Source organism: Falco biarmicus, chromosome 3 (genome assembly GCF_023638135.1).
Source record: "Falco biarmicus isolate bFalBia1 chromosome 3, bFalBia1.pri, whole genome shotgun sequence".
Lineage (NCBI taxonomy): Eukaryota > Metazoa > Chordata > Aves > Falconiformes > Falconidae > Falco > Falco biarmicus.
The window spans coordinates 82,326,671-82,348,282 of record NC_079290.1 but is presented as its reverse complement, the minus strand read 5'-3'; the positions used below and the strand labels follow the sequence as shown (position 1 = coordinate 82,348,282).

Here is a 21,612-nt window from a genome sequence, read left to right as displayed (position 1 = left end):
TACATAAATAAATATAGAAAGGGGAAAAAAAGGATATGAAAATGTTGTCAACTCCCGTGAGCCAAACAACGGTTATCTCTGAATGATGTGTTTGTACTTGTCTTTCTTGTCTCTCATCAGTTATCTACATCTGCTATCGTGCTTTGGAGATATATATTGTTCTCCAACGTAGTATTTTTGTGTAAGAGACAGCTCAGTCCTACTAAGCAGTCACACCTACTCAAATGACTCAAATGAAAGCGATATTTTTTATGAATACCAATGTTTGCCAGGGAACATCTGAGCATGCTACCATTAAATTCTCATTTTAACGTCATATATTCTAACAACTTTTTCTTTCCTTGTGTTTGTATAATCTGCAATCTTCAGTTGAGAGTTTTTTGCCTCACACGATGAAAATGCGTGCTGTGCTGGTATTTCTTTCAATAGGAGCCATGTGGTGACAGACCCTACCCCTGCAACATGAGATAAGCAAGGCAGCTGCATCTCCCTTGTTACCTCATTAAGAATCTGCAAAAGATTACACAATACCCTAGTTTAGATCTTACTGGAAAAAAAGCCAGCTTTCCCAGTGTGGTACTTTCAACCCTTCTCTACAATCCACAAGGCATCAGAACCAAGGCTTCATAATGAACACAGTCCAAGAGCCTGTAAACATGGCCAAATAAAATGGGTTGTATCTCACCTTACTAAGCAAGTGGGCTTGCTGATTTCCATGTTAATGTGCATAAAATAGGATCCTATTGAGAAGAAGGAAAGGTGCCAGAATATAATGTTAAGTGCACTAATCAAATGCACGCTGAATTAAACAATTATGGAATAAGCAATAAAATGTGTAAAGTTTTAATAGCTACTATGTGAATGGGTTGACCCCATGACAGGTAAGCAGGAGGGAGAGAGCTGGGAAATACCCTTCCATTGAACTACTGAATCAGAGTAAAAGGCAAAATTAATTGATTGAAGTGCCACAGATAGTTCAACTGTGGTCATCAACCTATGGTAGCACAATGTCATGCAGCAGACATCTGTAAAGACAACTACTGACATAATTTTCTCTGCAGAAGGAACATGCAGGCTACCCTTGGAATACTAACAAGTGAGCTTTTGCACACTAGCAACAAACCCCCACAGGCCAGAGGTAAGCTCTTTAGGGGGTAGGTGCTTCAAGATCAGCAATTCCAGAGCAGAGCTGTGCTTAATCAATGGAAACACATAAAGAACAAAAACAAAGATCTGGCATGTTACCAAAAAAATGCAGCTCAGCTGAATTTACAGCTTACATTTAATTTGATCCCGTAATTGTTTTCTCTTCCTTATTATACAAAATTACATTGGAAATGGACATGTGAAGACTATAAAGAAAAGGATTAAAAAAAAATCTGTCACCATCCCTCTCTCCCCATGACCCCCTTGCCTCATACAAACACAAAACTGTATTTTAAATTCATTTTCTGCTATTCCAAAAGAGCTATGCAATCTCCTTAAGACACAATGGTATACAGATTTTATAGTGATATATGGAAGAAATTTTTTACAATGAGGTTGACGGAACACCGGCACAGGGTTGCCCAGAGAGGTGGTAGACACCCCATCCCTGGAAACACTCCAGATCAGATTGGGTAGAGCTCTAAGAAACTTGATTTAGTTGAAGATGTTCCCGCTTATTGGGGAGGGTGGGGGGTGGGGTGGGGTGGGTGTTGGGACTAGGTGACCTTTAGTGGTCCCTTCCAACCCAAACTATTCTATGATTCGAATCCTGAATCTGAAAGCTGGTAGGCAGGGCACCTTCCTGGGACAGTATAGCCCTGAGATCCTGTTGTTGTACTAAGAACCCTTCATGCATTTGGTTCAGAAGTCACTGAATCAAAGAGCTGTTACAGGGCTCTTTCATCATGCCATGTTCCTTGAGATTGCATGAGTCCCAGAGGATGGTGAGGTACAATCATTGGATGTACTGTATACGGTCACTCAGCTTCCAAGAATTGACCCTTTGCAGTCATGCAGTCCAACTATCTCTCGGAGGTGTCTGGAATGTTCCCTGCAGTATACTTTCTCACGTTCAGTTTAATGCAGATCGGCTTGGCAAAAAGAGTTTTCCTCAGCCATTGATTGTTGCCCTACTCTATATATAGCACCAGATCTAATGCTCAGTGGAAGTAGCATTAGTCACCCTCCCCCTTCAGCTAAGAAGTATTTGATACTTATGTCACCTTAGATGTTTTTTAACTTCCCTTGCTGATCATGACTATATACCGCTCAAACGGGAAGACTGTCTGCTGAAACAGCTAATTTGAAAGAAAATTGCACCCCCACTCTTTTCTACTGTTTCTTGACCATAAAGACTGAATTTTATTTGGCATTTTGGTCTTAATTATGATTTATAAGGTGTAGGATGCTTAGACGCTTTTTATCTCCATTAAATCTTAATGGCTACATTTTGCCTTTTTCTACTGAAAGAGTTCATGGAAATAAATGCAGTTAATGGACTCTGCTATTAAGTACATGTTGCTTAGAGATATAATAATGATACTTCAGAGTCTCTCCCACAATTTGCTATTAATATTAAGGAAATGCAAATTTCACAATCACATTTAAAGTCATTTTTGCTAGTCAAACTATTAAGGTTTAGTTTCAAGGTGGGAATTGTACTTAAAATTATCATCTCATGAATATCATGGAACATGATTATTTGTAACACTGCAGACATTACTGATAAGGCACAAGGACTTTAAAATACAGCATATTAGGCTTTACTGTAATAGTCCACATAAAAATGGACATGAACCAATAATATTAAAAACTTTTTCTAAAAATGTACTGAACAACTGCTGTTTTGCTAGAATGTCTTTTACTAGTTGAAGGCCAAATATGAGGTGGGCTGTACACAACAGTAGAGCTTCAGTCTAAGGAAAAAAGAGTTGCTGACCACATCCTCTTTTACACTTTAATTTAATAAATAACCATATGGTTGCAGGAACTCTAACTCAAAGTATACTTTAAACTTTAATCTGACCTTCATTTTACAAGCAACTCCATCTCTGGGTTTTGTCCTGTAGTACACCAAATAACCTTTGCTTGGCTAAAGTTTATAATTCATAAAGGCATATACAGTCTTCAGCTGAGGACAAGAGTTGATGGAGAATCAACAAAACAAATATTCCCATTGCTAACTGCCTTCACTGCTGAAAAGTGAGCTTATTTTCTCATTTCCAGCCACTGCTTCTTTGAGTTTTTCCTGTACCGGCCCTAAACACCAAATTCAAGTAGCTGAACTTTATATTTTGAATATGGAATTGTTTTTGACTCTACCTCCTCTAGTTAAAAAAAATGCAGGAGAAAGAACGGAAAATATCTACTTTCCTGAAAAGACAATTAACAAAAAAACCAAAAACAAAAACAAAAAAACAACCAAAAAAAAAAGACTAGGATCATTTAATAGAAAAAAACAGAGAGAAGATTCTACCAGAAATTTCAAGCATTCACATTTGAAAGCCCACATTACATCATTACATCATTCTGACAAGTTTAGTACTTACTGTAACAAATGATTGACTAATGGTCCCCTGAAATGTTGTGGGAAAACAAAATAAAACAGTGTAGGTATTATCAATCTTTAATACATTCATAATCTCCATAATACATTATGTTTTCTGTTACTCTGCTTTACATTTCTGCCTCTGGCAATCATTGTCATGTAAAGTTCCTGGCACAGCCATGGGCCATAAATTCAACATCTAAACAAATACTGAAAAAAAAAAGACCTCAGAAGAATAAAAAAACAAGAAAAAATTATCCCTTTTCCCTTACCATATTGAATACAGCCATAGTCAATATTATAGCAGTGGTTGTCAATGTAAGAGTGATCCTTGGCCAAGGACGGTTTGCAATTATTCCAGATGATTTCAGGATCCACAACAATGAAGCTGATGCTTTCTTGCTACATTGCTAAGTGTGAAGAGTTTATAAAAGAGAAAATAAAAATAGCTTTAGTATATTAAATTACTATAAATAAGAATAAAGAAGGCTCAAGATTGAGGGCAGCATTAATCTTGAAACATTGTACAGAAGTATTCAACTGTTATATTCTCATAAGTTACAATTCACCATTTTACATGAAAATAAATGCAAATTTAGTTTAAATTTCTATTATAATATCAATTCTGTTTAATTACAATTTGTAACTTATTAAACATTCAATATATATAAGTAATAATAGAAAACACAGAGTTGACAGAACTGCCATTACCTCTAATATCAGTAAATTACCTCCCCCGCTTCAATTGAAAGAACAATATTTAGTAGCCTTTGGAAACTTCAAAATGTAAGTAACAACTCTGCAAAGTCTTTGACAGAGAGACAGAGGTCTCCTCACGCAGGATAAAGGCTGTATACATAGATGTAGACCTGGCAGTCTACAAAATCGCGGGGTTTCTGGGTTTTTCTTTCATTTGTTTGGAGACCTGTTTGAAGTTCATTTTATGTGAAAGAAAACTCAGCAAACCAGATCAACTTTTCCTAAAACTATCTACAAGACAAATAAGCATTTCATACAACAATTAGACTTACAATTTGAAACAAGGTGTATTTAGTGAATAGAAAATTTCTCATATATATTGGCAAAAACTAACAATAAAAACCTCTGACTCATTTAACCTCTTTCCAAGAACACACTGCAAACTGTCCATTCATACACACATAGTGCCCAGAGGCACAAGATGCTCACACAGAATAAACAATTTGTGGCACATCCAATAAATATTAATTTTCCCAAAACTTTAGCAATGAGGAGATAAGGTTGCCTAGAAGCATCTTGTGCCCTTTCCAAATGCCAAATTCAGCTATATTGAAAACTGTAAAAAAGGCAATGAAAAGTTAAGAAACACCACAGTCCCACAGAAATAATTGCTTTTTATCAGCTTGTCTATTTACTTAATATTATCAGAGATCACTTTACATATTGTTTTCACCCCAGCCACAGCAATCAGCAGAGATACAAGCACAGGAAGTCTCTAAAATGAGAACTCAAGCACTAAAAACTATCAAATATAGGACTTACTTTACAGTATTTATCTATTAGTTCAGGTTCAGTGGCACATCAAACTAAACTACACTATTAACCAACACAATGTGATGTAGTTTGCACGAAGGTCTTTGTCATACTGCACATAACTATTTCCCTCCTAATTACACACTATTTGGACAAGCCCACTACATACCTAGAACTTTTTTCTGCATATTGTTTACATATTGCTTTTATGACAGGAGGTTTGCATACTGGATTGGACAGCTTCTGAGTGAATGAAGTCAGTGTGAGGAAGGCCAAAACAGTAACTGGAATCTCAAGGATGAATAAAGAAAAAGGGAAAAAGAGGCAGGTTTATATACACATTACTCGTCCCTCATATTAAAAGAAAACAGCACTTAAAGTCAAAACACCTGCATTTTTGAGCAAGAAACTTCTGCTCAGATGCCTTTTTGAACTTCCAAACCTTGTTCTCCAACCCTAAGTACATAGTAAATTTCAAGATAATTTGAATCCACATGTAGATTTTAGAAAAATTTTGTCATCCTTCCCACTTTAATAAAGTAAAAAGCACAAACCTAGATTGCTGCTGTTGCTACAGAAGGGGAGTGTTCAACTGGACGCAGGGAATGGATCAGTGTAAAAATTAATCATTCAGTTATCTGTCTAGTCTACCTAAAATCTAATGAGTCAGGGAGCATGGATTTATGGCAAATTAGTCACGAAATCATGCCTTCAATTACTGTTTGCCTTTGTTACAGCACACCTGGAGCTTTACTACAACTTCACCTACATTGTTCTGTGATTTTCTTGGATGTTTAGAAGTAGCTGGAACAGTTTAAATTGGATTAGGGACAAAACTAGGCAGAAACACTGAGAAAGTATGAGGAATATGAATTGGACGAGAAATGATATAGATAAAGCCATACATTGTGCTCTCCTTTCTGAATTATGCTACAGGGAGCTATACTGTTCAAGGAAAGTCTTTAGGATAAGGAATTCCAAGAAAAGAAGCTAATGATGAAAATAAATAATCTGGCCTAACCCAGATACATTTTATTATGAATTTTACTGATTTTAGGTTATTTGACTAAAGGCTAATCAAATTAAACACAAAGACCTGGTGATGATCAAAAGGACAGTGACAGGTGGTGAAACCAGAGTAACCTAATCAGTGCAGAACAGAAACCACTGCATCCGCTGCTCCTAGGACCACTGAAGGAGAATGTTTCAGCCATGGTTTCCAATGGGAAACCAACCAAGAAGCCTCAACAAAAGAAACTCCCTGTCCAGGATGCCCTGCAGGCTAACAATGATTACTACCTAAAAGGACAGTATGCTAAAGAGAAGAGGGGATGAAAGGAAATGGCTGCATGTAAATACTTGTCTAAACAAGTCTGTTGTATATTACAAAATCCTATCTCTAACCACTTTCTGTGTAAGTGCAATCCTTATTCTGAGCCTGCCTGTGTGCGAATGCTAGCAAACTTCATGCTGGCAAGTAGCACAGGATGGGTGCCAGTCACTAGAGAACAACTGATCACATATCTCAGGCAGCTGAGGGCCTGGGTGCCAACAACTGAAGTGTCTCAGGCCAGTCCCTGGAGAGACCCATACGGTGTGTGTGGGAGTGTGTGTGTAACCATTAGGAAACTTAAACTGCAATGTCTGGTAAGGAGATCTACATTTGGAGAGACCCAAGGTGACCGACACAAAGCCAGTCGCTGCGTAAGGAGGGCAGAGCCTGGGCATGGATATTGTATTGGCTTTTGTACTGATGTTGTATTGAGTAAGTCCATCTTGAGTGACCCACAAATGTGAGTGTGTCTGGTGACAGTCAGGGTGTGTGCTCCACTAGCAAACTTCAGTCCTGATCAGCCAGAAAGGAGGACCTAGACCATCAGTGTTGATCACACCTATGTGAGGGCTGCTTGTTGTTATGTGGGTGCTGTAAGAAAGCTGCTCTGTCTGTGGATCTCTGTGGTTGGTCCTGTGCGTATCATATATGCCTGTGTGCTCAATCTCACTAATACGTTATACCTGGTACATGGTACTGACAGCCTCCCACTGATGGGAGTGGGACAGAAGGATCCCCTGGGTCTTTAATTCCATCAAACTGGGCTCCAGTAGACCAGGAAGGAGCACACCCCTGCTCCTGAACGCCACTGGATCCAACAAGCTCTAGCAGCTCTTATTTTCAATTTCATAACATTAAAAAACATGGCTCTGTAACACATGCAAAACAATGCAAAAAAAGATGCTTTCATGTTTTTCTAGTGCTAAGTAATGTAAATTGATGGTTACCTCTGCACAAATGAACAACTTGTGTTATATTAATTTTGAAGATAAAACTTAAGTTTTCACATAGCAAATTTCTGTTGAATCCCCATAGCTAAATACACAAATGTCGGTATCAAATGATGAAGACATCTTAGACTTTTCTACTTTAACATCAATGCTTCCAATTACTGAATTTAAACTTTTTCATTTTTTAAAGTAATAATTGAAAAAGTTACAGTCCAGTGCTTAGATTACTTAGCAATGTCCACACTAAGGTCTGCATTTATTGCTGAGGACTGTTTTACTGCTTTCAAAGTACCTGTACACTTTTGAAAAGACCTATGTAACTTCTGTACTAAAATTCCTTGCAATTCTAAATCTCCTTTGTTTGCAAGATTTTTGATCAATATCACCTAACTGTTCTAGTGTATTTTAGCAAGGAGGAACTAATTGGACTGCTTTTCTACATTTGTTTAAAAAGCTGTTTTTCTGCTTGTAAAACAGCAGCACACCAGAAATCAGTGATGCATTTCTTACCAGGCTGTTTACTGCACAGTTCTGAATTCTGGAGGGGAAGGATCACTGTTTATTTTGTACATCTGTCATGCTCACCTGGTTTGTTAAATAGATGACAGGTCTCTAATAGCAAAGAGATCAGCCTACATATGTTAAGCCAATGAGGCTCCTGAAAGGTAAATTTGTGACAAAACCCTAATTTACGCTAAAAAACTTTAAACCATTGAGTAGAAATTCCTGAGAAAATATGAAAGAATACACTGTCGATCAGTAATCCTCTATGTGAATTAACAGATTTTCTGAACTTAATTTAACTTTTAAACAGTCCATATATAACACAACTGCAGCAGCTCAGTACTGCTGAAAATTTAGTGAATTCCTGTAAGCAGAACTGAAGCGGTGGGGTGATCATTAAATTCAGATTCTTAATGGCACTGGCAGAACTATGCAGGTTAATTTAGCTGATTCATGAGCTTATGTCAAACACTTTTTTTGGTAAATGTTATGTCTCATTTGCAATTTTCTTAAGAAAATGGAGACTGAGATGAAAGGAAGAAAGTAATAATTTCTAGAAAGCATGCAAGAAGGGTAAGACATCTGATCTCAGTAGCATACACTTCTGCGTCCATTCTAAGCGGAGCTGGCAGAATATGGTTTAGCATTTCTGTCCTGCTTTCAGCTGGGACAGAGTTAATTTTCTTCTTAGTAGCTGGTGGAGTGCTGTGTTTTGGATTTGGTATGAGAACAACGTTGATAACACACTATGTGTTTAGTTGTTCTTGGTAACATTTATACTAAGTCAAAGACTTTTCAGTTTCTCAGAAGGCTGGAGGGGCACAAAGAAGTTGGGAGCGGACGCAGCCAGGACAGCTGGCCCAAATGAGCCAAAGGGATATTCCACACCATAGAATGTCATGCTTAGTATATAAACTGGGGGGAACTGGCTGGGCCCTGCCAATCGCTGCTTGGGGACTGGCTGGGCATCAGTCAGTGGGTGGCGTGCAGCTGTACTGTGCATCACTTGGTTTTTCTCCCTTCCCTTTGGATTTTATTCCTCTCTCCTTCTCCCTCATTTTTAATTATAATTATTATGGGTTTGCATTCCCCCCCTCCTATTTTATTTTAATTGTTAAATTGTTCTTATCTCAGCCTTTGAGTTTTACATTCCTTTTCGATTCTCCTCCCCGTCCAACTGAAAGGGAGTGTGAGAGTGAGCGAGCGGCTGCACGGTACTTAGTTTCTGGGTGGGATTTAGCCATGACAGTTTATCATTTTTCTACTAGGAATAATACATATCTGTAGTATTAAAGGTGACTAATGTATTACCGTTTCATCTGAACATGTTAAATCTGATATGACAGTTCAACATGATAGCGAGTAATAAAGTATTTTGAATATTCAGGTTATTAAAATGTATCCTGTGTTGTCTTTGCACACACAAAAACCTACTTCAGCATTTAACAAAATGAATGCTGTCTTTCTGAGTGAGATCAAGGAACCGGTGTGAGAATTAATTGTGACAGCTATGTTGTAGATGAAAGACAGTGTCACAAGACCTGTCACACTTCTCCTTCACATGCTAGCTGAAGTTGGAACATCTTGACTGAAGACCTCTTATTTACAGGAAGCCAGTGAATCACTTTTCTATAGTTCTATTATTGTTCTTTTCATTCTGCATTCAAATACAACTTAATATTTTACTAACACTGATGTTACAAAGAATGAAATCAAGAGAAAAAAATTCAGATTCTTTTCACATACTCATTTCCACTCAAACTTGAATACATCAAGGTTCAGATCCAAAGAACTGGGTGATTAGTTGACAGTGATTATACTGACCTATGCTTGGAGAACGGTGATTTTTCTATAGAGACACAAGCTTACACTTTACATAAATTTCTAACAGTCCTATTGTTAATAATAAAGGATTAAAGTATTTCTAAAATGAGTACTGTAACACCAAGCTTGGCGGCACCTGTAAATCTAAGCCAGGCATTTTGAATCATACAAAATGCACCCAGGTAATGAGTTTATTCAACTTATAGGAGATATAACTGTTTTGCCAAACCTAGAAACCTAAATAAAGAAATAACAGGAAAAACTGAAGTCAGTATCACATTTTCAATTTCACCGTACTTTGTAGTGATCATTATCCTTCACAAAGGGTCACGTTGAAATGATCATGTGGTTCGCTTCAACTGTCTCATTCAAAGGAAAGACCACAGCAGCGAGCTGTATAAATATGCCTTTGGGCACTCACAGGTCAGTCCCGGTACCTCCTGTGCTGCTTTCCTCATTCAAGAAAATGTACAGTTGCTGTGTTATGTGCTATTTTAAGGTAAGATGTTCTCAGTCCATCCTGTCAAAGTTCTTCCATGTCACATAAAGAGACACTGGTTTTGAGAAAGAGCAAACGTGAATGAGTTTTTAAGGACAATGCTCAGGGCACTGAACTAGAGGAAGGAGTTCCAAATGCTACGTTTCACATTGACCAAGTCTTGATCTCCAAGTAAGACTGTAACACCCAAAAATTACCTCGCACAACAAAAACCCTGATCTGTGACCACACTGTGATACTTACATATCATGGATATTACTTCTCAGGTAACACATGTAAAAGAACTTTCAAAACAGTCTGGATGTACTGCTTTTGTCCTTCTTATTAACTAACTGTAGGGAAAACTGTATACTGGACTGTTGGTATGAGGAAGCACACTCAGATATCTCTTTATTTGGAGGTAACTTACAATCTTGCCTTTGGCAATGACACTAAAAAGCAGCTTTGACAATTTTTTTATTTAAAAAAATCAAGACAGTCTCACTAATCAAATAATACTAAAGAGAACTTATCGGCACAATAGACATAAGAAATTTGTGGCTTTCGCCAGTTTAGGCAACTTCAGTTGGTCACAATCACATAACATATCACAAATAGATCACTCAAGAGGGAGTAAGAAGGACTTTTGTTACTGAAATCAGTACAACTCTAACAGTCGCGGAAACCTGAACATGTGATGATGGATTTGCTGTTGCAGTGCCTGTGCTAGAGATTCATTAGAATGACATTTAGGTTTAATAAGCCTCTTTTATGGACCCTACTGGAGGCGTCAAAGTGCCTCTCCAGGTTCTCCTTGTGGTCCCCCATCCCTGTTTTAAACTGTAATTTACAAACAAAGCCTGACTATTGAAGAAACTGAAGGGCCTTGGTCTTTCATTCATATCTGCATTAAGGGAGATACACATCAGAGGTAAGATTCCATGTAAAAAATAATTTCCAAGTAGTTCTGGTGCCGATACGCCTGTCCTTGCAGAGCTTTTAAATATCTTAAGTGTACACACTCTTTCAGACTGTGAAGTACCAATGCTAATTGCTTTAGAGTAAAATACAAATCCCTGTAAACAAAGGTAAAGATTTTGTATCACTTATTACACAATGTGTAGTGTAATGCAAATAATAAATAGCATGCGCTCTTCTAGCGCATAGGACTGCTCACATACTGGCTGCACTTTGTTGGATGCTCTGGGTGACCTCAAAGCAGAACATCTTTCTCAGCTGTATTTTCTGACATTTCTTCAGTTGGTATTGTGTTCTGTTAATTCCATGGTTCAATTGGGTATTTAAGAGAGACTATAAACATGTTCAGATGACATGACAGGAAAAAAAAATACTTTTACTTCTAATCTTCCTTATTAGCTGAAGTAGCTCAATAGGCTTGCATGGTATAAACATATGCAACCAAACCCGATTTCATATTAATGGAAAATAACTGGCACAAAGAGTATGTGGTATCAACTAAGTGCACACATGTCCCAGGTAAGGCAAAGAAATTTTTGAGACAGTATTTGAATCAATGCACAAAGAACATCCACTCGAGACTAATACTTCTTCGGATGGCTACCTCAGCTATCACAGAGATCTCTCCTTTACATGCTTATGGTGGTGGTTTTTTGTTTCCCCTCCATTGTTTACATTACTTTTTCAAATATCTTTTAGGTAACCAGATCTCTGCTTCTTCACGTTCATATCAGAAGGTAAAACTTTTCTAAGAGTTTCCAGATCTAAGGCACTTCACACTCATTCTATGAACTCATCTACAGTTCAAGAAGATAAAGAGAACAGACAGAGAAAATGTATGAGGTAAAGGACCATAACTGTCCTCTATCTGCATGTAATTTGGGAAGGAAACTTCTCAAGGAAAATCCAAAGAAAATACTCAAAATTAATTAAAAAAATGTCCTAATTTAAAATATGAACATAAAAGCTAAAAAGGATCTTTAAGCACAAAAATACTTGTAATTTTAAGATTTAAATCTGAATACTGTGATCATCTAAGAAAGTAAAAAAGAAATAGTTATGCATAGGCACAAAAAAATTAATTAGAATACAAAAGATATAAATCCATTTCAAGTTTCAGGACATATGCCAATTTTAGCTAGGATTGACGAAGGTTTAATCCCTATGGGCAAACAACTGTTTCTATGAGAACTGTCAGCCCTCCCTGCCCTCAGCCTGGCTGCCCGAGGCCGGCAGGGGATGACACACTGCAAAGGCAGGCTCTGGGAATCTGTAACCTCATTATCTGTGCTACTGCTCTGCTGCAATTTTTGATGGAAAAATTCGTATTCTTTTTATTGGCTTTTGGTATCACTTTTTAATGGCTGATGGTATCACTCCAGAACAGATTGAACTGGACCGTGTTGCAGTGCTGCTGCCCAGTAAATCAATAAACTCGCAGTGAAAGAGCACGCATAAATTTCTTCTTACAATATTGTAATTAAATTTCGTAAGAGCCAGTCACTTTAGCATTACAGTCTGGGTGGGGTTTTTTCATTTACCAATGAAATTAAAATATTACAGAGAAACTTGTTCAAAGTTGGGTTTGTAGGACTCACTCTGCGGTGGTGACAGCCATTTATAGTCGGTGGAGACTGAGAGGGTGAAGTCAAAGCACTGAGACAGGCACACAATGTAGTGATGGCCAGGTGTCCTAACCTGAACTTAGAATATGCTGTCTTTGCTGACACTACAGGTTCCGCTCTATAAATCTCCTAACAGTCATGTAAATATTTAATTACAACAGCAAGTTTAAGTACCAGGTGCAGGTGCCCAGGTTGGTGGCAGTGCCTTGCAGTGGTGGCGGGCCTGCCTCATGCCAGTCCCAGCCAGCTCCACCGGCCCCAGCGCAGGGCACAGCTCAGCCCCGCAGCCACGGGCGGGCGCCTCTGGGAAAGCCGGGCTGAGAAAGGGCAGGAAATGTTGGGCAGAGAGAGGAGGGAATGAAAAGAGTGAGAAACAGCAGAGGGAACACCAAGGCTGGAGGAGGAGGTGCCCCACACCAGAGCAGAAGTCCACACTGCAGCCCGTGGTGGACCCAAGCTGGAGCAGGTGGATGCTCCTGAAGGAACTGCAGCCTGTGGAGACCCCACAGTGGAGCAGGGCAAAAGTGTGAAGGGAAAGAGCAGCAGAGAGAAATGTCCACATACTGACCACCCTCCACCCCCCCACCGGTGCTGCCTGGTGGGAGGTGGAGGCGTCTGAAGTGAAGGAGTGAAGCTCAGTTTGGGAGACGGGAGAGTGGATGGTGTGGCTTCAATGCTTGTTTTTGTTTCTTACTACCCAAATCTATTTTAATTGGCAATAAATTAATGTTCCCCAAGTTGAGTCTGCTTTGTCTGTGAAAGTAATTGGTAAGCGATCTCAACCCACAAGCCTTCTTACCCTGCTTTCCTCCCCCATGGCCCTGAGGAGGTACAGCACGTGAGTGAGCAGCTGAGGGGGGGCCTCCCCATAGCCCAAAGCTAACTCAACACAGTTGAGCTGTTGTCAGTCACAGGGTCAGTCAGGCCAGAAAAATTCTTTTCTTTTTTGTGCATTTTTATAAAAGAGTCTGTAATTCTATGTGTGTGCACACAAGCACATGCACATTTACTATATGCATTCTGCAAGGGAACCCAAAGCGTACCCCTTTAGAAAAAGAGGTGGGAAAAATCCATGCTGGCAAAAAAGACTCCAAGTTGAATTGATATTAGGATGATAAAGCTTGATTTCTGTTAGCTGACACTATAGTGTTAAAACTCTGATATTGATACTTATTCACTTGAGAATTTCAGGCTTTTTTTCTTCTCCCTAGAAAGCATTTACAGTTATGGGTCAGATACTGCAGTAGCTATGCTACTGAAATGCAACAGGGTGTCACTGTTGTTAAAGCTACAAAACGAAATTTTGACATGAAGGAAGAACTCTTACGGAAAGGACTGGGGAAAGATAAACCTACAGTCTCTTTAGTTAGCTGCCTTTTGTTAGATGCCATCCATCACCTTACAGAACTATGTTCATGCTTGTGAAGGAAAGGCAGTGCTGCATCAACTATGGTCATAACTTACTTGCTGAAAGGCTTCTTAGCAGCATAGCTTCTGCACTAGAGCAGCTGAACGCATAAAGACAGGCATAAATAGCTTCTCTTCAAGCTCTTTAGGTTAGAACATGACATCTCGCAAGTCAACAGAAACGCCATAATAGGTCTCAATTCTGGGAAGTATTTACACTACATATAAAACATAGGAAAACCAGCATTGAAAATAGGTGTTAGATATTATTGAAGTGGCATAACTCCTCAACTCTGACTTGGGATATTTGCTTAGCCATCCTTTTAAATGCAGTAAAATATGTTTGTATTCTTCCTAAGATACACTATAAATAAAAGCCCCAGGAAATTTTGTGTCTCAGCACTTCTTGATAACATTTCATTGGCACCTTTTTTCCTACAGGTAAAAAGGCTGGCTTTTCCTTGAAGGATTTTTTGTTTATTTGTTTTAAATATGCTTATTTAGCAGCAGTACTCCGACTCCATCATTTTACTCTTATGTCAATAACAAAAAGCAATAAAGTATGACATTACATGAGAACTAATTTTCGGCCTTAAGTAATAGCGATACCTACCTCTAGGACCTCAGTCTGAGGATTTTAAAAAATTAAAAATACTGTTGCATTCTATCTCAAATTACTGAGCAGTGGCAGCTTCCCTACCTTATTGGAAAGACAACTGAAATGTACATTAATTACATTTTCTTACAAACATGTCCCAGTTAATTACAAGCCTCATAAGGGAAGAGAGAAAAATTATAAAATCCTGCTTCCTCTGTTTCTTGCTTTAACTGCCAGACCACCTTTCCTTACTAAGTTACATCACTTCACATAGTGATGTAACTGTCTTTCCCATGTGCGTGTTTTGCTTTTTTATTAAAATCCTTCTCTCAGCTTTCTCCATGGGAGCTTGTGTAAAGATAGAGAAGCAAAAGGAGAAGGACTAGTATACAAAAAGTTTCACCCAGATTACATGTCAAATTCAAATTGCATTTACTTTCTTACAGATCCTGAAATACCTTGTTTTAGATGGAGTTATACATTGAATCTATTTGAGAATAACTGAGAGGACAATAATACTTGTAAATTATCTTGTGAAATGCTGAAAGGTTTGCTAAATTTTGAATTATATTAAATTCCCAAATTCAGCATAATATCTGGCATATTAATAGGCATTGCAGTAATACCTGGACCACGCAATGATAACATTTTAATTTTATTATAGCAATTTAATTTTATATATTATAATTAAATATTCTCTAAACTCAGAAAATGGTCTTTTACAACGCTTAAACAAATACACAGTCCCCTAAATTAAAGCACTCAAGAGTCACCTCCTGTAATCACAATAGTAAAAATTTTTGAAAAGAATCAAACAAGTAATCAATTATCAAGCAATAATGGAAATCTCTCAGAGGATCCAGCTTCATGGGGGAAAGTGAGTATCACTGTAGGTACAGACAGTCACTGCACTGGCATTTTCTGTTTTTCAGATAAATGAGGACATTTAACAGTAAGTTAACATGGACAAAACAATGTCCTGAGAAGCCTGAGTGTGCAAGCTGTTCTCATTTAACTGGTACTCTGCAAAAGCAGAGTGACTTGGCAAAATCGGAACATGTGAAAGAAACCATTAACTAACGGATTACATTTCCTTCAATACCTACCAAAAGCTGTCCAGCAAAGCAGATGAACAAAATGAAGGAAAGCAAGAGAAATGCAGCCCCAAATGAAATTCCAAGAATAGATGTTCTACAAGAAAAGGAAAACATGCATTAATTTATCTGTTACACATTTGTAGAATGATCTTTCTTTGTGTATAATACTGACTACATGAAAAATTACCATGTTCAAGTAGCAACTTCCAAACACCAACACCATGGAAAACAACTCCAATCCTTACCAGAATGGCAAGCCTTTTTCCTGCCGTTTTCCCACTGCCAAAATGCTCGAATTGGCTTTACCTCTGACTTAACAAATGTATGACCATGAGGAGATAATTTCTACACAAATAATTTAAGTGACGGAGTGCATTAACAGCAGCAAAGTTTTATTTTGTTTTTGCCTTAGAAAGCCTGTATTAAAGATCCTCATTGCTTTATTTTTATGCTGTTGATTTTATAATATTTTATGAGTCCAATAGATATACAAAATAAACTTGTTGGTAGCGTACACTCCCCCCAAAGGTAGAAAAGCAACAGCATGGGACAGCAATGTCCAGTTTTCACTGTCTTGCAGCTAGAACCTGTAGTATCGGTGATGCTGCAGTCTCTTAGCCAGCAAGAGCTTTAATATAGTGACTAACATTTCATTAATGAATAGGTAAGGATTCAACACCTTTGGAAACTCATTTTGTATCAAATCTGACCGGCTGGCCAGTAGATTCTGAAGTATCAGAGGACAGGATAGGAAGGAAAAGTAAACACCATGAAGAACAGAAAATACAACAGATTAAATGAAAAAAAAATGAGTAATCTATACTCTTCCTGAAATCACCCTTACACAGTGTTCTAGCTCATCCTTTTCTTCTGTGTTATAAATAGGGAAACCTAGCCAAATAGCATCACTGGACATTCAGTAAAAAGAAACAGGGATACAGTAACAATGCATGCATGCATTCATTCTGCAAATGTGGAGATCTCTCTCACACTAAAGTGTAATTGCTCCATCAGGCACCATACAAGAGCTACTTAGCGCTGCTGCCTAGGGAAAGATGCAGTAGGACCTAATTATGTTTAATGAATGCCAAGAGGAGATATGAAGCTGTGGGATAACTGAGTTGTTTAAGCAAGGGAACTAGATGCCGTCATGAAGTCCCTCACCTGAGTGTCTGCTTTCAGTTGTAACCACAGATTTGACATTTTTACAGAATTAAAAATCTCTCTCAACTCCTTTGAGCACCAGCAAAACCCTCATTTTATCAAGCCTTATAGATTAGAAATATTGGCATGACATTTAAGAAGTTTTATATCCCTTGCTTTTTCCACAAACTATAGTAAATGTTATATTTTAAATTAGCTTCTCCATAAACACGATTCAGAATTAAAATACAGTATTAACGAAACATACATCTCTGTTCTTTAGAGATGCCATGTGAATTCAAATATGTAAATTTCAGAAACTGTAACACTAAAAACTTAGGAGTGGAATTCTATGGATCAGTTTTCTGAGATTACGTACAAACATTAGAAAACATTTTGACCTGTTTTAACAATAGTGTTATGGAAGCTATTTTCAGGAAAGAACAAAAAAGCATTAATTTCACAAACCAATTTGATGCTATATTGCTGCTATTAAAATAATTTTGGAGAGTAATTTATGAGCTTTCCTGCCAATCACTGAGACAACCTCTTATATGCCAATTATTCATCAGATTTTGGGTTGATGTGAACAGCTGATGAAAAACAAAATACTGGCAATTCACAACTTACATTAATCTTGAAATAATGTTTCTTTTACAAGTTAAGTTGAAATAATTCTTGATTATGAATACATGTTCTCCAAGAATTTCTCCTTGAGACTGAGACTGTGAACTGTGTATCAGAGTATGTAAAAATAGAGTCTACTCCTAGGAATTTAAAATCTAGTAAGCAACAGATGACAGAAAAGGAATATAATTACCAGCCCCCCCCCCTTTTTTTTTATTTAATGTATGTATAAACACTTCCAGTCATATATTGTCCTTCAGTAAGATTCAAGTAACCATTTCTGCATTTCAGACTATTGCCATTCTTTCTCTGATATGAAGCATACAAAAAAGGAGCCTGCACACCCTAAGAAATTATTCAATACAAGGATAGCCTTATGAGTCAAGTTTGGAGTCTCCTTGTAGAAGGAGAAATGAAGATGTTTGTGAGAGAAACTAGAGACAAGAGAAATAATATTAACATAGCATTAGGAGAGGTTATGCAAAAAGTGGTTAATCGTGTGGGCAACAGGCAACAACAAAAGGTCTCTGTAGCTGTTTTACATGACCAATGATGTTATTGAGGTGGCACAACAAGAAAACTTACATAGCAAGGTGAACCAGATTCGGATTACCAGAACAAAGAGTATAAGGAAAAGGAAAAGTAGTATCTTAGAATCCAGAGAAAAAAAAAGTTGTAAGATTTGTTTTCTCCCCACACCCCCTTCTTTTCTGGGAACAGCAGGACTTCTGTTTCAGCTAGGGTAAGCCGAAAGAGTTTCACGCTGCTCCTAGAAGGAAAGAAGCGAGCTGAAAACGCTATAATGGGAAACAAAATACTAAAAGTCAAGTGCCACCATAAACAAGCCTCATTTGAGGCAAGGACCATAGGAAAGCCATAACATGCATTTATTTTTTTGTCACTGGAACATTACAAATGCAGAACAGGTCTTTACAGCAAGCTAATCTTTCCTTTATTGTGCAGAATCATCAAGCACATTGCATAAGTCATCAAATGCATTGCATTGACAGATTTGGGAAAACCATTTTGTCAAAAGAACACCTGGGATCTCATGAGCCTGCTAACTTTTCACTGGCCTCTTCCTATACCTCAAGGAATGACCTCATTTCTGAAAGGTTTGCTTTCTGCTATGGTGCCCCAACAGGAACCCTGACAGGACAACCCTTGGCAATAAGTTACAGAGGGACAGAGTTTAAAATTGAGGAAACAATATGAGAACTTCCCAGGCTTCAGATAGCTCCAAGTCTAAATAATTTATGTTCTTGGCTATCCTTCTCATATTTTTCTGGTTTCATCAGCAAATATCTGTTTTGAATATTTCATTTTTATCAGGTGGTATGAAATCAGGAAAAAAATTGTTTTTATACTTATGTCTTCTTGGTAACAACTGAACTGAAAAATGAAAACTTATTATGAAGATAAAGATACTGAAAAATGGAGAAGAGAACTTATTCCTTCGACACTTTTGTAACTTCTAGGAAAACACATGGCTTATGGCAAATGTCCCTTAATGGGATGTAGAGAATTTCATTAGCTTGCCAGGTAATTAACATCCATGTTTTGAACTATTTGATTGCAAATTCTCTTTTGAGATGGTAATTTCTAATTGCTTCATTATGATTTTACAAGTATACAAGGCAATAACTGAATTCAGACCTTTTTGGTATCTAATAGCTATTTCTTTCTTAATTCAACTGATTACTTCATTGGTAGATTCAATGGAGGCTAACTGTATGGCAATTTTGACACTAAAAAAAAATCATTTGAGTATTATAACTTCCATTGAGTGTTTTTTAAAAAAAGTCAGATACAGCAGAAAAGAGGCTTGTAATGGCAGTTTTCTTTCATTTATACTGCTACATAAAAACTTTCCCTAAAAGCAGGCATGTAAGTACCACCTTTTCTGTGAAGAAATCCAGCTATGCTTGACTGGATTGATACTACATTAAGGCCTCCTAAGCACTTTCCATGGGTAGAACAAGATAACTGCTAGCGTGGCATGACTCGGGACAAAAGGACACAGTTTCTTGAACATAGCAGCCTCAGAGAGCAAAGACTTAGGAAAAATCTTAAAAGTAGTTCTAAACAATTTATTAAGTCAAATAGCACAAGAAGTAAGTCCTGTTCAATAGCAATGTACTTTCATCAATTTACCAGTTTGCATTTCAAAAAACAACACTACTTGCTGCAGCACAAACAAACCAGTAGGCTGCAACAAGTTTTTTACCATCAGTCAGATTCTACCACCCATGCTGCTTCTCCTTCCTCCAGAGATAAGATCAGCTCACACCACACTACCCCTCCTCCACCCACCCTACAATCCTCAGGGCTATTTAACCACTTAGCAGGAACGAGCTACAGCTGCACATCATCCATGTCAATCAACCCACTGCCTTCGCAGCAAGGCCACAGCTGCATGTTATCAGTGCTGATCAACCCACGGCCTTCATTCCTCTACAACTACCAAGTCCATCTTAGTTGACTGTTTCCCTAAATAAAGAACATAGGGGTTGTCTACATTTGTCTATATATGTCTAGAAATGTCTAGAATTACTAGAGACAGTTCTGTCACTTGGTAAACCAAGAATGCTCAAGAGACACTGAAGGCCTGTTCCAAGGAAATGTAATGATCAAGATTTGTTGTCATTTTAATGTCACAATAAAGATCTGTTCCTCATGATACATTTCACCCCAAGATATTGTTTACTTGAGTAAATTTATATTTACCACTTTATGTACAGTTTATTATGAAAACACCACACCAATTTATGGACCCTGGGAAAATTAAAACATTAATAAATTATTTCAGCCTTGAAATAGATGTCTTGTGATATTGGAGATATTACTTATTTCTTGGAACTTGCTGGATTTTACTCACCATCAAATATCTCCAAATCTACTTTAAAGCAGCAGGTGGTATGCCTCACAGAAATCAATGATACTACACTGCTGCAAAACCAGATTAATGGAATAGTGGATCAATAAAACCCAAGGACAGACTTAGTTCATCTCCCCGTCTTTATTAGATTGCCATTTAAAAATCCTATAGAATTTTTTCAAGAAAATAAAAAGGCTAGACAGAATTTTAGACTAAACTATGATTTATTTATTCCTTTTTTTTTTTTTTTTTTTTTTCTGGAAGGAAATAATGTTTGCCGCACTGCAGTATGTTCAATTTAAGCTACATTTGTGATGACTATATATACTGGTGATTTTTCAACTGTTTTTTTTAATTTGAAATACTCTCAGTTTCCCCACAAAGATGCAGATGCCTATACAATACCTTGCCTTTCTGTCTTCCATTTTTGCATCTCTTAAATTAATGCACAGACCCCTGGAAGCTGAATACCATTCATGTTGGCAATACCTGATTTTACATTCTTGCTTTTACTATTTAATATGCAGCCCTAAAAGAGTTCCAAAAGATAATTCGCATTTTTTTGTGATGAAAATGAAGAATCATATGTATTTTTTGCTTTAATGTTAGAAAGAGATCACATAGTATCAGCATATAGCATATCCTTTTACAAGTTGGAGGACACTTTCCTTACTTGAATACAGCTCCCTAGAGTTCACTGATTTTAAGTATCTGATATATTTTAATGAGCTACACCATTGGTTTAAGAGACAGAACAAGGACATAGCAAAATGAGCATCTTATGTATGATAGGTGATAAATCTAGATGAATTTGTGTGACTGAAACCAAAACATAAAAACAGATTCATAAATCATGCTGCTGGAAGGGACTAGTTAGATCCAAATTTGGGTTTTGGTATATCCAAACCACACATTTCCCTGAATTAATTCCTGTACTAATCAAAATAGAGTATGACCTTTTAAAATATACTCATTATGCAAAATGACAAATAAAATTAATCATCAGTCTTAATTCCATATTTTGCAATGGTAATATCTAAAGTCAGACCTAACCATGTAGAGGATACTGCTGAACCCTTTCTTGGAAGAGTGCCCCTTTGCAGCTTGGCTCTCTGTGTTAGAA

At 37.5% G+C, this 21,612-nt stretch overlaps 1 protein-coding gene across 2 annotated transcripts in view; it reads right to left on the bottom strand.

Annotated features, from left to right (window-relative positions):
• Positions 1 to 21,612, bottom strand: part of ADCY2 (adenylate cyclase 2) — a 224,907-nt gene that overhangs the window by 33,260 nt on the left and 170,035 nt on the right. For both annotated transcript variants that reach the window (XM_056332859.1, XM_056332858.1), the window contains exons 15-16: positions 15,851 to 15,935; positions 3,808 to 3,945 (exon numbers count right to left, since the gene is read on the bottom strand). In XM_056332859.1, coding sequence (XP_056188834.1) covers positions 3,808 to 3,945; positions 15,851 to 15,935 — 223 coding nt within the window. The remainder of the gene's footprint in view (positions 1 to 3,807; positions 3,946 to 15,850; positions 15,936 to 21,612) is intronic.